The 17,115-nt window shown below is 34.4% G+C and overlaps 1 protein-coding gene across 1 annotated transcript in view; it reads right to left on the bottom strand.

Annotated features, from left to right (window-relative positions):
- Positions 1 to 4,310: 4,310 nt before the first annotated feature.
- Positions 4,311 to 17,115, bottom strand: part of col25a1 (collagen type XXV alpha 1 chain) — an 89,719-nt gene continuing 76,914 nt past the window's right edge. Inside the window, exons 30-33 of the mRNA XM_088632143.1 lie at positions 17,027 to 17,080; positions 11,766 to 11,852; positions 6,943 to 6,981; positions 4,311 to 5,646 (exon numbers count right to left, since the gene is read on the bottom strand). Coding sequence (XP_088488269.1) covers positions 5,620 to 5,646; positions 6,943 to 6,981; positions 11,766 to 11,852; positions 17,027 to 17,080 — 207 coding nt within the window. The 3' untranslated portion in view covers positions 4,311 to 5,619. The remainder of the gene's footprint in view (positions 5,647 to 6,942; positions 6,982 to 11,765; positions 11,853 to 17,026; positions 17,081 to 17,115) is intronic.

Below are 17,115 nucleotides of genomic sequence, written 5' to 3' on the forward strand. Positions count from 1 at the left end.
GCCTGGAGGAAATCCACGTGAACATGGGGAAAACAAGCAAACTCCACAAAGATAAAACCCCAAGGCCAGAACTAAACCCAGGACCACAGTGCTACAAGGACGGCAGATCTAACCACTGCACCACTGTGCCACAGAATTGTCATTTTAAAAGGTATATTTGAAAATGTGATTTCTCCCTTATACATTCTATAATTAATTAATTTAAAGACACTAAATAATGTTTAACATTAAATTCTGTCAATAACCAAAAAATTATACTTTAAAAAATAAGTATACTATAAATTGTCCTTTTATTCAAAATGTCTTTGTTAATTTACTGGAAATAAATAAGAAGGCTCCACAGCTGAAACGTTGTCTCTTTTCTTGTTTTTTTCAGCATGGAATAAACCTTTACTTGTTCATTTCAATAATAAAGGTAGCTGATGGACTCAAAGGTTGCCTTAAAGCTCCTCTATATAAACATGCGTAAGAGAGACCTTCAGCATTAAGGCTGAAGACCAGAAGTCTGAAGCAAGCCATAGATACAGAACTCCATCTTGACCCAAAACATCATCACATGAGGCAAGCACTTCCTAGCCCTACACAAGAGATTTCTAAAATACTATACCACCATGGCCCCAGCATCCCCACTGCTCTGCTCCCACAGACAGATTGATGAGTATGAGAGAAAGAAGGAGAAGTAAAACTGAATTTATTTGGCTCCAACAGTACAATCTCAAGAAATACTTCTGAAGTAATGTTTATTAACTGTAAGAAAAAAAACCCAAGATACTGTCAATGATTTAAAGCGTTTGAAAACTTAAAAAATGTAAAACAGAAAATACAAACTAAAGAAAAAAAGGTTAAAAAGTTGCCATATACAGTGAAAGAGACTTCAGAGAGAGACTGCTTTAATCTTTTATCCTCTCTTCTTTATACACTTTTGCTCATTATAATGTCTCTTTTATTTCATCCAACAAGAAAAGATGTTTAGTTTCAATACAGCTAGTACTCCAAGTGAAAATTATTAAACTCCTGCAGAATAACCTCTTCGGAATTTGGATTATGTTACAGTCGCTTCATTAACATCATATAAACTACAAAATAAAGTGTCAGATCAGAATACCAGCGAGTAATACAAAGTGTAAAAAGGACAGCATAAGATAAAATTCTGCTAAATGAAAATATAAATACAAAAAAAAACAACAGAATGACACACATTGAAATCACAAACAAGTGAATATATAAAAAGCTTTGTGTTTCTGTTTTTCTGTCTTATATGATTACTGAAGGTCCTGCATGTAAAAAACAGTTCTATTAAATCCTAACTTACCAGATCAAGATCTTGAATACACTCATATGTTATTGACTATAGTAATCAAGAATATTTTCAGTTCAAGCATCAATTTCAGCAATTCAGAGTCTGAAAAGTACCTGTTTACTGGTAAATAAAATTCATGTGCCTAATCAAAATCTTCTGACATATATTTTGGAAATTCAACGTTTGTTTAGAAGTATTTTCAATGTCACACTGTACTCTCCTTAGGTTCAGTATCTTAATGATTTCACTATGATTTTCTAATTGGTAAAAAAAAAGGCTTTTTCTAAAAAATACTGAGATCACCTTGGTGGTCTTGGTTATACAAAAATACTACAGCAAAATATAAAAATAATTTGTTATATATGTAAAAACCTTAAAAATTTAAGGTGAAAATATGTTAAATGGTGAAAACATTTAAATACAGTGTAATGAAACAGTAGGCTTTGAAAATGATCCACATGAAAAACTATATTCCAATTAGAAAAAAATCAAACTCCACATTAATACTCATCTGAACTTCTACTTCTATCATTCTACTGTCAATACACATATCCCTATCTATTGTTTTTGAAGGATGCCTGGGTGCTGTTATAGTTTGCAGTTTGTTTTTACTTCATAATACATCACATCATTTTTAAATATAAAGTATTTTGAATTTAATAATTTTACACAGCAAAAGACTATCATTAAATGTGCAGCTGTAAGCTGCATTTATTGTTAAAATATCCCAGGCACACAGTGCATATTTTCCAATGAAAGCATGCTGTTCTTATAAAACATACAGTACATTTTAACAGTAACATAGAAGAAACAGATACATAAGAGTAGGCTTCAGTTAAAGACCTAATTCAGAATTAAAGCATGCAGCAAATATGTCAATTAGCTTATGTTTTGAGATGTAACCTGTGAAGTATAGAGTGTTTTTCTTTCAGTGGTACAAACCAAAAAAATGCCCTCCAAAAATACAAACATTAAAATAAACACCTTACTTCTTAAAACAATTTCTTTAAGGAACTGAGTTTTGTAGCTGTCACACTTGAGGCTTTTAAATAATGGAAAGTAGAAATATTTGTTATATATAATAAATGTATATTAATCACACAGTTTTTAATAGGAATTCTCAATGCAAATACAAATGTGAAAAATAGCTTCTGATATATTGATTTAGCCAGTCACATGTACCATCAAATACATCACTGAAATTTGATACATACAATATATATACAACAGCTCTTTTCATATGTGGCATCTCCATAGAATTGAACACCAGAGAACAAACTGGACTAAAAGTCAGGAAAAGTGAAAAAGCTCAAGTAATGTGTGGTATTTCAGAGAGCTGTCATTTAAACCTTAAAAAAATAAAAAGATACCAAAACACACAAGGAATGCCTGCTTAATACATTGACAATTTCAACTAAAATGAAAATAAATTACTTTAAAATTAAAAAAATAATAATGTATGCAAAATAAAATAATTGTAAACTTGAAAAATGGAAAAAAATGTTAATGCTTCTTGACTGGCATCACATGGGATTGCATACAGTACGACTTTCCTCCAATGATTTTCAAAATCGTTCTTAGTACACCTCTTACTATTAGCACCACAATTACTGGTAAAGCAAAGCTTTTTCTTTTAGTGTGGGTTTACTGAGGCATGAGCAATGATACTACATGAAAAAATGAAATCTGTGATTTCCTAACATTTCTTCTGATTTATTTACTCCAAGTGATACATTTAACCTGGCCGTGCTCTGATTGTTGAACCCATTTTACAGAGCTAAATGAAGCGCAGAGACAACTCATGGACATTTTTCTCTGCTGGAGTAGGAATGTTGTTTTCTGAGATATAATTGCCTAGCTCTAACATCTTGAATTGGTAACTGGCAAAACCCCCCTTACTGTATGTTAAAGTAATAATAAATATATTTAGTTCAGGTGGGTAGCTGTGTCAGCATGCGTAGGCTGCAAAGGAATAGGAATAAATAGGTTTATTCCATGCTGAAAAGAGAAGAAAGAAAACACATTCAGCCAAAACTTTGTTTTCTTTCTTTTCAGCATGGAATAAACTTTTTACTTGTTCATAAATATATTTATACTTAATATATTTTTTCTAACTTACTGTATATCCATGTGGATTTAATACCATCAACTTTGACCCATTGGTGTAAGGATATCTGAGTGTGATTTGCTTCAATAAGAAGAAAACATTAGCTGAATCCTCTTTACAGACTTGTAATTTAAGATTTAATGATGTTTTCAAACCAGGCCCTATTTACTGTATATTATACAAAGGGTTCTGTGTTTTTTCTCATTTTTTGTGTTCTTCTTCCTGCAACTAAAGAAAAATCTAGTGCTCACCTACTGTATAGTTACCAAATCGAATGGTGTCATTTGATTTACTTTAGGATTCCACTAATAATGAACAGAAAAAGGGCAATTAATTCAGTGGTTGTCAAGTAAGTACGTTTTAGGCAAAGCATATCCTTATTTCACCATTATAATTTTTATCAATCAATTTTAACAGTTAAACATGTTTTATCAATTGGGCCACCAGAAATGTGTTCAAGCAAAAAATGCTGCAGCTCCATTTGCTATTAGCCAACCATCTAGGTACACTTTGAAGAATAAAAAAAAGGAAGATAAAAATTCTAACACAAACAATATGTATGGGAAAGCACAGCACCATTGTTAATTAAACCTTTTAAACCTTAATAAAGGAATTGTAAGGTCTAATTTAAATGTCTTAACAAACTAAGCAAGTCTTCTAAAATTGAAAAGGAGGTCTGTCAGATTAGGAACTATCCCGATTGTGCCTAGACTGACTTTTTTTAAAAACTAGCCAAATTTCTTCTCAAATTCTATTAAGAATTTTGAAAAAATGAGGAAAAGGCAATTGGAATTTTCATGACTACATCACAGTCACTTAGTAAATATTGTACAGAAATTGTCTATAAATATATTAAACTCTCTTTGAATATTTCAAGTTAAGTCAGTCAGTTCAGTGACACAATTTAGAGGTAAAGGAAACCATATTTTTAATATATATGTATATATCAACCCTTTGTAATAGCTGTAAATTCCCTTTTCACTTAATTAGAGGCAAAAGTCTGTTGAAGCAGTGTTTTGAGTTCATATTGAAGATAATATTGAAGATTACAAATAGCTTTGAAAAGATTGTTCAGAGTTATGTGCATAAAACAACATATATAGTAACTTGTATTCAAGCAATTTCCCAGCCAACCAAATAACATTGTGAAAATATTATAAAAATGTTACAAATGTGTACTGTAACCTGACAATGCAAATCTTTAGACTACAGGGATGCTGTCCAAACATTCTTTATAATGTTATAGTTTACAATGCTGTTGAATTCACATTTTGCAACTTAATAATGTCTACAAAACATACCCATGTAACATCTTGTAAATACATATACTGGGCATCGCATAAATGTCTGGTGTTTTTGTAATGAGGTTTTAATGTTATGTCTGAATGTCTGATATTCCTCCTAGTAAGGCTGCAAAAAACTTGCTAAAGCAATTTGTCCAAAATAACACAAGTGCAACCTTTCAATGACTTTTAAGGTAATTTTTTAAAGAAAGTATTAAAAAGTTTGGTGTTTGCTGGGTTAATACTGGTATATTGTACATAATACAATATCATTCCCCATGCTTAAGCCTTGGTGATTTCTTAATGTTTCCACAAAAAAAAAAGGAATAAATAAAAAAATCCTCAAGACACCAATAAAATTCTTGAGGTGCCAAAGGCTATTATGCAAAAATACGAATATGAATAATGACATATAATAATAAAAACATCCTTCTGTTAAAATCCTTTTTTTCAAGTGAGCAGTCAAACTCTTTCTTTTGGAATCACCTTAGAGATGACTCCGATCCCTTCGTTGGCACAGAACCTGAATGACCGCAGGCCTTTGAAGAGGCATCTTCGCTCTCAGGAAAAAAGGACTGCAGGTCCTCTCCTTTCATCAAAGATTCTTCCTGTGAATCTGAAACACTGCTAGTCCACTGGAATCCCATCAATACAACCATGTGGAGCTGCCGATGTCTCCTGTTTGAATCACTGTCAGTCTAAATCAGTCCATACTTGACCAGACAGTGTTTATGGTCCTCATTCTCTGCTCACCAAAATGACAAAATGCTGTTTTCCTCAACAATCTTGAAAACCAGGTGTGCAGGCACAGGGCATGAGAGCCACACAAGTGTAAGGTGAAGATCTGTAGATCATAAACCACTGAAGGCCTCACCCAATAAAGAACAAAAAAGAATGACCCATCTCTATTCCTTTGGGATCAATTCTTTTCAAGCCACCAGCCATGGTGTGACTCCCTTTGGAAGATGACAAAAGAAAAAATACTGTTCAGAGCTTTATAGATTTTTTTTAAATAGCAATGAACCAACAGCCAGTTAGTGTTTGAAAAAGCCATACTGTAAATCTATCACACCACAAGCAATATATACTTAGACTTATATATTCCTAATTTGGCACATCATTCATGCTTTTTATTTAATTTGCATGACAGTTTTAGTTTTTCAAGCTTGTATTATGGCATGAATGGATAATGACCTAAAGAAGAACAGAAAAAGTCAATTGTCTCCCATTACAGCATGGTCAGTCTCTTCAATGATTTTTTCTTTTATTATTGTAATTTGTTTTCTTCCATTTTGGTCACTTTTTCGTAACTTGTCCTTGGTTTTGCTCCATGCAAGCAAAACAGCAGGCTTCTGCAGAATTTTGACTTCTGCATTTCACAAACTCTGTTGTCCTTTGAGTTGTCTCCAGAGTCTTAATACTGTTTTGAGAGTACACACTTTGTTACTGCAGATGAGTAGAAGCAGCAACATGAAAACATTTCATGGGCTTTCTTATATATATATATTCAATTAAAAAACTATAAATACAAAAGATGAAGCATTATGTACAAACTTCATGCTTTGGGTTAGATTCATCACTGCAAAAAAAAACACAAAGAAAAAACAGCCATCAGGTAACATATTAATCTGAATGATGATTTTACCACATGGAATTTTATGTATTATCCTTGACATGTTTAATGCACTCACGTGGATGGTGTTTGTGTGTCACTGTGCTAAATCAACAGTATAAAGGCTAACATTGGAGGTTAAATCCTTTCCCCATTTGTATGTATTAAATGGAAAGCACAGACATCAACCCATTCAGAAATACTTTTAAAATAATTATTTCTGCAGTCTCTTTCCAATAATCTATTCACAGCAGGAGGCAGTGGCATAACTGGCAATTCTGTGTAAAACAGAAACCTTTAATTGAAACTTGAATTAGAGTCACATCTAAATATTTTTATTTTGTAATTTTATTGTTTTTGGCACAGACTAAATATTTTTGTCCTGGCTAACACAGACATCATTATAAAATTAAAAAGATTAGTGAGAGCAGTTAGTCCTCAATGTTTCAGAGACCAAAAAAAAAAAAAACTAACCAGTGACCACATATTCTATTCTACAACTAGTTTTACTTTCTTATGACTCTCTACATAAGTTGATTTAAGCACAGAACACGGGAATTAATTAAATGGACAGTTGTGATGTGGTTTAGAGACTTTGATGACTTTACTTGAATCAGACATTATTTCTAAATTGACGTACCTTCTGCCAACATCCAGGCATTGGTAATCCATCAGGTCCCTGAAGTTTCAAAAAATAAAATGAAAAAAGTTTGCTTAGTCTTATTCGAAAGAGATGTGCTAGAAACATGGTTCTGATCTTAATGGTTATAAACCTGGAGAGAAATTTATTTTTTAAATGAATTTGTGATGAATATTTCACAACAAATGTATTATTAATATGACCTCATTAAAAGAAATACTGTATAGTCTAATGCAGGTTCAACAATATGATCACTAATTGTGCTTTATTCCAGATTTTGTGTTGTCTTATTGTTTAAATTCTTAGCACAGACTGCAATAGTACAAAGAAGTATTTTTGCTGCAAAAGAAAAGATAGGTTCTTTTTGAAAACAAATATTATTACAAATGGATAATTCTGTATTATAATTTAGTAAAGAAATAAAAAATGTAAACATGCAGTAAGAAAATTATAATCTTCTATTTATTTAACATATTGTACTGCAATATCTTATCTTTAATTTTTCATAAAAAGATATAAACGTCACATTGATTTGCACATAAGAACAATCTTACTAGACAAATCAACATTTCACAATTACTGCAGGTGTTAATGTATGCAATCAGTCCTAATTGTGCCATTACTAAATACTCGTTAGAACTATTTGTACTAATAATGTGCTAAATTAACAAATATGTTCTGTTAGAATATACAGTACTATGATAGCAAACATTAAAAAATGTTCCCTTATGCATTCACTGTATAAATGAACTTCCATGCACACATTGCATAAAGCTAATTTGTAAAATACAATATTCAGTGTGTAAATAATATCACAGGGTCTGTCATGTGCAAAGCTAAATGAAACATGATAGCATACATAAATGTTGTGGTCCAAGTGATTTCAACATTTAATGGCAAATTTATATACACCAATTTGGATGGCACCTTTGTAAAATCTTGCTATGAAAGAATAACTATAAATAAATGTGTCCTATGCAAAATAATTGTATGCATTTCCTAAGATATTAGAATTGAATCATTTTTCAATGTATTTGCAAGTTATTCCTAAGAATAACACGTTGTATACACGTTTTATCCGAGAGTACTCTCCACTCAGAAAAATAAATGATTTGATTGCAAACTGGATTGCTGATCACAATAAGCAGGTGAGTAGTGATGTTTAAAAGTAGCCCAAGCATAAAGAAGGAAAATGGATTGTTCAGAAGTACAAGGCTAATAGTTTTTCCTAGTCTGAACCCAGCTTTCCATTGTATCAAAGGGAACTGAATCAAAGGAAACAGGAAAAAGATATCTATGAGAATATGGATCAATAGGGAATGGGACAAAACTAAAAACATTGCTCGGTTAAGAAAAAAATAATGGCTAAACTGGGATTGACCAATAAATATTTGATCAAAAGAAGAATAAATACAGGAAACACTGTATTTATTTAGTATTGTCCATTAATTTGTATTGGTATTGGTCTAATAATTTTGATTGTCCATATAGTGTATATGTATATACTGTATAAAGAACACTTTCTCCTTTAATGACATTTTTAATCTTATTCATTCCACTCCTTGCTTGTTCTGCCATTCGGTATTTCCTTATCATTTTTAATGTAATGGGTGGTGTAAACTTTGTCTTTACTTGAAATTCTTATAAACAGTTTACAAAATGTACATTTTCAGCTGTCATCATAAAGGCAAAGTTGTAATTTCTTATACGCACTACATTTCCAGAAAATCAATTCAGTTACATACCGTTTTTATTATTATTACCTCCACTATAGACACACTGCATATCAATATATCTCCAAATGAAAACAGGAATAACACACATGAGTGTTGTGTAGTGTATAACACAACCAGATTGAAAAAAAGACAATTTAATTTTTGGAGTTCCTTCATTTTCCTCCCTAGGTTTGTTTACAGAAGTTAGGTCAAACCCTAATTCATTAACACAGAGAAGAGGCTTGGTTCAAATAGGAGGCTGAATGGGGTAACTCACTTGGCTGAGAAGAACGACAATGCACGGCCCCCCCACCCACCCCCCTTAAATAGGGGATAAGCCAGGGGGCTGCTGAAAGAGAGAGATGTTTGAGGAGGGAAAATTGCCAAAATGAAAGATGTACAGTAAGTGGGAAAGCAAGAGACATATTTACTGTATATGTTGGTATGTGGAAGTGGTTGAGATTAGGGTTTGTCCTCCATCTGAAGTTTTGTTTTCAGTAGTTTTGTCAAACCATAATTAAAACAGAGAATAGGCACAATTTGAACAGTGAGCTTTATTGGGTTAACATGATTGGCAGAGGCAAGACCAAATTGACTAGAAACAGGGAAAGGTTTGAATATGCTGCTCCCATAAGACCAAAACTGGATCCTTAACTTATGATAGTACAGAGGAAAGGCAGAAAGAGGGATTTGACTTTTTACGGTTGGGTGCAGAGAAGTTATGAAGAAGAGAAAAATCGATGACAAGACAGTTAGCCAGAACATGTGCAGGGCTATACTTAAAGGATGAATTCATAAGTAAGAAATGGATTGAATGGAAAATTGGTGCAGGGAAAGCAGGCATCAATGGACGGGCTCTTGTAGAGCAGCAGGGAAAATAATTGTGTAATGATTTCACTGAAGCAGGCGATGACCTGAGCAGAGAGTTAGGAGTGCAACAAAGCAGCCACAGAAGAGAGAGACTGGTATCCATAGTTTTAGAAACATTTCTGATACAACCAGTGAGAAAGCAGAGGTGATGTGATGTGAAGCGAAGGGATGAAGGTATAGGTATCTCTTTGGACGTCAGCAGGGTGGAAGAGATAGAGGAGGAGACAGGAAGAGGCTCCTGGTGAGTGGCTGAACTGGAGGGATAATGTCATCAGGAGTCAGGGGCTGATACTGCACCATATTGGACACAGCAGGGAATAGAGGGCAGAAGTCCTACTGCCACATTCTACACTATGGTGAGGGCTGTGAAAGAGGACTGAGCCACATCGAAGGCAGAGTAAGCTTTAGTGGCTGGGTGAGGAGCTCCTGTGGAGCCAAGAGGTGGAAAAGGAAAGAAATAAGGGGAGGAAAAGATATGACAATGCTGAAGTCTAAGGTGGGTGGGCAAGGATGTACAACAATGATAGATAAGGTGAAAAGAGGAAAAAGGAAGAAAAAAAGCAGACTGAGTAGAGACCAAAGGAGGAGTGAGAGGGAAAGGATGGGAAAAGAGGGTGGCCATAGAGAGCTGAATGATAAGGTCTGTATATTGTGTGAGCAAACAGCTAATGTAAAAACTAAACGCACTGAAAATAATACACATGTAAGTAAGCAATTAGCAGGACATTTATATCTAGGTAGGCTGAAGTGGGCGAGAATAGGGTTTGACCTCCTCCTGAACATTTGCTTTAAACTCCATGTATGATACAGTATACTGCCAAACTGGTACAAGAAGACAAGGCAGGGAGAGGAAACAGTTAACAGTAAAGAAGAGGATCCATGCTAGCACTCCACTGAAAAGTGAAACAGTTTATTAGGTAAGATATAAAAGGCAGAGATGTAAGTATAAAAACCTTATCTAATAATAATAATGGTAACAATAGTTAGAAATAGTTAAAGGGTATAAATATAAAAAGAGGTTAAAAAATTGGGATGGAATGGGTTCGTTCTCATTCCCTTTGGTTTACACTCAGATGCTACTCATGATGTAACTGCAACAGATTTTGGCCATATTCACAAATGCCAGTGCTAAGAACCTTCACTTGTCTAAGGACAGATGGGCATTGTATGTGATTTTGTGCACCTATAGTTGGAAAAGATAAAATGCCTCATATCAGGCTTTTACTTGATGCAAAACAGTTACTACTAATAAAATAATTTTAAGATTTTCAAATAATAAAAAAAAAACTTTCTGAACCTTTCCTTTGTTACGTCAAGCTTTTGTTACAGCATGAATCTGGCAGCTAGATCCAGGCACTGTATTGCAAGTTAATGGTACAGGGGGAAGGAACATTTCCAACACTGTCTTCTTGTGATATCTTAAAAAGTTAAAAGTAGTGGAAAATCTTTATGTTTTAAATAAGTTGGAAATCATGCACACTTAATTTCATGTGGAAGGTAAAAGTGAATTTTGACCCATGCGCAAGCCATGCATCAATGGAAATACAAAGGCGGTGTGTTCAGTTGAATACCTTTGCATTGTAGGTAGGTAAAAAGAAACATGCATACAGGTTTGGTAGGAAAGAGAATACTGTACCAATTGGCAGGGGGCATCCAGCCCATCTAGGCCAGGCTGACCTGGTTCCCCCTTTTCACCCTTAAATCCCCGGAATCCCTGTTTGCAAAAATTAACTGGAATTGTTACTAGGAGAGGATCTCACCAGCCCCATCAGAGAGGGCCATAGAAAGTACAGCAACTGAAGAGAGCAGCAGCCCAGCTTTCCACCAACTCATGTATCAGCCCTTTAGACAGTATACAACGCAAGACTGCCCCAAGGGTAAGTCTATTAACTTGTTTTGCATTTGGGTACTATAGAAAATGCTGGAGTTGTTTTAAACAGCTGATGTGACAGCAGGAACATCTTTCAAAAATGCTTAAAGGCATGAAAAGCCCTTACAGTTAAATGTGTTTTGTGAATTCAGAATATTTTAAGCTCAGAGGAAAGGTTCACACTAAAATGGCCCGATTGTTTTTTCCCCTGTGATAGTGATGTTCAAAAATGAAGAGTTCAGAATGAAGAAGGCGCTAATTGCTGTGTGTACTGATAACATGGTGGTGCTGCCACTAGGTGCTTCTCTCCTAGTTGTGATTGTCTTATGCCATATCGAGGTGATTTTCAGAACTTAGCTGAGACATACCAACGGGCAAGGTGCATCTAATCCAGGGGCACCCTGTTCACCTTTCTCCCCCTTAGGCCCTTTTTTGCCTTTCTTTCCCTTTTCCCCCTGTGGACACAATGGTTTGATCAGGAAAATTATTTTCTTTTCACAGAGGAAAGCTTTTCACTTTGTCTTTCAGATCCAATGAGGGCAACCATTTAGTGCTTGAGAGTTAAGGTACAGTAGCTCAAGAGAACAACACTTTAAGGAGAACTAAAAAAAGGAGGGTTTGCGTCTTAAATTGTTATAATTGTTTTTTAATATTTATTTTAACGCACAAGCAAATGTGTTGTAGATTTAGGTTGGATTCATAAAGGATATGTTTAAAATAATTAGCAGACCCAACATGTTCTGCCACATTAATGAATCTGAAATTTAGATCTTTGATGTCTAAGTTAAGGACTCTAAAGATGAACAGTGTGATGCTCACTAAATTCTAAAATATCAGTGGCTCTGTATGTGTCGTCATAACTGATCTATATCTAGTTAGATCATTCTGCAGTACAGTTGAAGATGCCGTTTTTGCTATATTTCCTACCAATAAATGGTGGAACAATTTGATAAAACATGTTCCTTTGCAGGTGGAAGTACAAACTCAAAAATGTAGATTTTACATAAAACCTTGTAAAATAAGTTTGCTTGTGCTGTAGACCTTGTAATCTTGTCAACTGATAGCACTATCCTTGACTTTCAATAAACAAAAATAAGAACTGGAAATGATCTTCAATCCTAGATTGACTTTGGAAGCTCATGGGCAAAACATGGTAAAGATATACAGTAGTTTTTTCATTTCAGAAACATTGTCAGACTGTATCCTGTGCTACCTGTTTCTGCAGCTAAAAAACTGTTGTCTTCTCAGTTGATAATTGATTATTATGCCCAACTTGTCAGAGTCATTAAAATTATACTTAACAGGTTACAATGATGTCAAAATGGGGCAGACAGAATCCTGACGAGGCTGAGTGCAAGTGATCACATTGGAGTTACTGAACTGGCTTCCTGTCAGGTTTTGAGTTGTTTTTTAAACTATTTGGCTAACATGCAAGGATTTGCATTGCTTGACTCCCCAGTCTATAGCTGAAATGTTACCTGATTACTCCCATTTGCTCTGCAGATTTGGATTTACTATGTGCTCCTACTACACTGTATTGGTAAATGGTGCTGTTGGAGAATTTTCCCCCACTTTGTCTTAAAAGTCAGGAGTCTGTCTCAGAAGTTTTTATTACATGCACATGGGAGCGAAACACACAGAGACGCTTGGTGTATTTTTCTCAAATTAATTAAACTAGAATATTTTTTTCACACTTGTCTGTGCTTATCAGATTGGCAGTGTTCCAAAATCGGGCACATCTTCCTAATTCCCTGTCTGCTAAAGATAACTTCTTTTAACACAATTGGTTACTTAGGTTCGTAGCATGCACAGTGCCATTTCTTGACTCGAACTCAATCCCATAAGAAACCAGAGTCTAGTCTAAAAAGAGCCTATTTCTTTTCTGTATCTGCTATTTTCTTGCATTCATAATTAATCTTAATTAATACATTTTTATGTAAAGTGCAAGGTTTGAGATGAGTTAGGTTTACTATAAAAAATAAAGTTGTAAAGTGTCATATTATGTGCTTGCAATTTTGAGACAAAATATTGAAATTTACTGCTCAAACGTTGCTTGTTGTCAAAGAAGGGGATAGTCATTTTAAAGCTTTCCTCCAAAAGTTTCCAATCCAACAGCTAAATACTTTGAAAGTTGTTAGAGAAGCTATTTCACCAGAAAGCACCAATATTGCAATGGTCGCTCTCATTGTATCTGAGCATTAGGATACACTGCAATAATTATTATGAGGGAGGATATTAAAGGAGAGCTTTACCTCTTTAGGTCAAGGGAGGATGTGATAAGTGACAGGAGGGTAAGTTAGATAGGGAAAGGCACCAGAAGGACAACCAAGGGTGTTCCAGTTGTCAGGAAGTTCCTCTTGAGGGAAGACAGGGGAGGAGATGGGGAAAAAGCCAGTGTACAAAGGTCTCAGAGGGCAGGAGGTGAGAGAAGGAGTAGCAGGGAAAGTGCCTCCAGGTTACAAAACACACATGAACTTGCATCCCTTTCTTGTCATACAAACCACAGCACTTGCCCTATTGCCACTCTATTGTCATGAACATGACATTAGAGTACAGGAGAGTACTGTACATAGAGTACATACTGGATTTTTTTTTCAATCAGTTGAAATACAGTTCAACTATTTGGGCGATGCTGTATGGCACGCTCAAACAAAACAGAAGTGATACAAAGAGTGTGGATAATTAATAGATGAGAAAATTTGCATATTTATACTTGATTCAAATCTAAGCTTCAGAAATGTCAAAAGTGCCTTTATGAAATAATATGGGTATACCTGTACATACATGAATGTATATGTTGATGAATGTATGATTAACTGCAAAAAAGGGACACAATTTCAGTGAAAACAATCCTGTTTTTGACACTAATACAGGAAGCCAAGTCCATTCCTGGAAAAGTATAACTATTGACTCAACTGTTTAATGAAGTGGTAAAAAATACAATTAATGCATTATTAAGGGTTGGGTATTACCCTAATCTGATACAACAATACTATCTTTTAGATTTGATCAAGGTAAATGCCAAATTGTTCAGTGACAAACTCTGCTGTCACACATCTCAATATTTTATAAAATGTGTAGCTTTCCAGGACCAGGGCTGCAGAACCCTGCTATATGGAAATGGCTTTAAAAATACAGCATCATTTTATATAAAGAATTGTGGGTTAATAGCAGAAATTTTCCAATGTGATATAGAAATATGAAAAATTAAACTGTTCTACCTACATTCAAAACTGACAAAATAAAAAAGCACAGCTATAAAGTATATTTAAATAGATGCTGTATTCCTTTGACTGAGCACACCATTTAAGGAAAATTAAGATTTTATAAGTTGGTTTAGACAGTTAAATCTAGGCAATGACATATCAGAATGTACATGCATTAAAATAAAATAAAACCAGAAGCAGTGGTAAGTAACTATTAACTGACTGTTGTCAATGGACTACTATTCTCTCAGCTTACCTTGATATCAAAATAGCTTCTCTGTCAGACTACTCAGGGTGCTCAAAATCTAGTATTGGAGACCCATTTATCCAAGGTTAGAAACCCTGGTGTTATTTTTGAGCCTGTGCTGTCATTTGAAGCTCATGTTAGAAACGTCTTAAGGGTATCGTCTTTCCACCTGTGTAACATTGGCCGGTTATGTTTCTTGCTTTGTCTATCTGATGCTGAAATATAGATACATGACTTTTTTCATTAATATTAGACAACTGTATTAAGTTATCTTGGTTACATACTGTATAAGGCCCTGAAGAATTTAATTCCAAGTTACCTTAAGGACTTATTGCATGAGTATATTCCAACACTTGATATGGTATCTGATTCATGCATTCTTGAAACATAACAAGAATTCCACTTTTTTAGGACTAGGTTTTGGGCATCCTTTTGTCAGACTGAAAAACTCTACAAAGTGTAGTTTGGTAAATAAATTTAGAGAGGTATTCTTGAGAAAACCAGAACTTTCATCCCATGAGTAGTAAGTACAAAAAATATAATTCTCATATGGTCATCTTTTATTTTCTTAGAAATACTGTACTTCTAGCTGTTTGGCAAATTTCATGATTTATAATTTACAGTGTCTTAAGAAGTATTCAGTCCCTGCCAATAGTATCACATTTTGATTAATTACAATTAATGTATATATTGTTTTTTTCAAACAAGACTTTTTAAAAATATAATGATGAACTGAAGAGTTACATATGATGGATGTCATACAAAGTGAAATTTACTGTTTGCATAAGCATTTACCTCCTTAGTACACTTAGTGCATAGTGGAAGCACATTTGCTAGCTATTAATGCTGTCAGTCCCTACCAGCATTGCGCAGTGGGATGGTGTAATAATCTCTATTATTATGGGCTAAAAAGCTACAATTTGGATAATTTATTTTCATAAAATCATCAAGCCTCACAATGCATATTCTATTGCATTCAAGTCAGGGCTTTGATTGGTCTCATCAAGACATTCAGTCTCTTTTTATTAGATCTCTTCAGTGTGACTATGACCATGTGTCACTGTCCTGCTGAAATGTGACCATTTGAACCTGCTTTTAATACTTGGGTGATTCAATTAGGTTTTCTGCTAGGATTTGCCTATACTTTGTACCGCCTACTTTTTCCTCAGTCTTAACAAGCTTTCCAGTCCCTGCATGATGAAAAGCATCCTATTAAAATGATGCTGCCATGACAATGCTTGACTGTTGGAATTTTGCTGACTAGATGATATGCTGAGTTGAGCTTATCTTACACAGCTTATCTTAGAGCAAAACTTTCAATTAGTATTTTTTTACCTGCAATATTTTTTACACAGTATATTTAACTGGAGTCCATCTGGAGACAGCTTTGTGTCGGAACTGGGATATTTTGTGAATGTAGTAATAGTGATTCCTTTCTCAGACACAGAAATTGTAATCTTTCAAAGTCACTGTTGGTTTTATAGTGGTATGCTAAGACAGTGTCCTGCTTGCTCAGCAGCTCAGTTTAGAATGGTAGCTTGACCAGGGTAGTGTCTTTTTGGCATGATGCAAATGACACTTCTAAATGATCAATTCAATTTTACTCCAAGGGATAAGTAACCTTTTATGATCTGTCCTTTTCTACCCCTTTATTGATCTGTTTTGAAAACTCCTGGGAATTCATAGTTGATTTGTTTATCTGTATGTGAGTTGTGGCTTGAAATTCAATACAGTATCTACAGTAACTGAGGAAACATAAAGATACAGATGTATTTACTCTGAAGTCAAGTTAAACCATCTTGATTACACTAAATTTGTGACCTTTCAAATTATTATCCACTTGAGCGGTTTTGTGGCTGCTGTAACTAAGGAGTTGAATACTTAACCAATGGAGAATCTTCTAAGTTTCTGATAGCAAATTCAGAGTAGCAAAGTGTGGAAACTTTTCAATTCTTAAGATCATACAAAATCAATTTTCTAATACTTCATGTTAAAATATCATCAGTCTTTCAGTCATTTTCATTATGAATATATTTGTTTATAACTAGACAGTCAAGAAGAGTGAACTTTAAAAAAAATACCTATTTTGTCCATTGACAACAGACAGTGGGTGTTAATGTGTTACAGAGTCAACTGCTCCCTTACTGAACCTTCCCAGAAATACAATATGTATCACCTTTTCTCCTCTGTCACCAAGATCTCCTTTCTCTCCCTTTAAGCCTGGTAACCCCTGCAAAATATAGCTTGGTCTTGTTACAATCACCT

The sequence above is a fragment of the Lepisosteus platostomus genome, chromosome 1, assembly GCF_059453375.1.
Source record: "Lepisosteus platostomus isolate fLepPlt1 chromosome 1, fLepPlt1.hap1, whole genome shotgun sequence".
Lineage (NCBI taxonomy): Eukaryota > Metazoa > Chordata > Actinopteri > Semionotiformes > Lepisosteidae > Lepisosteus > Lepisosteus platostomus.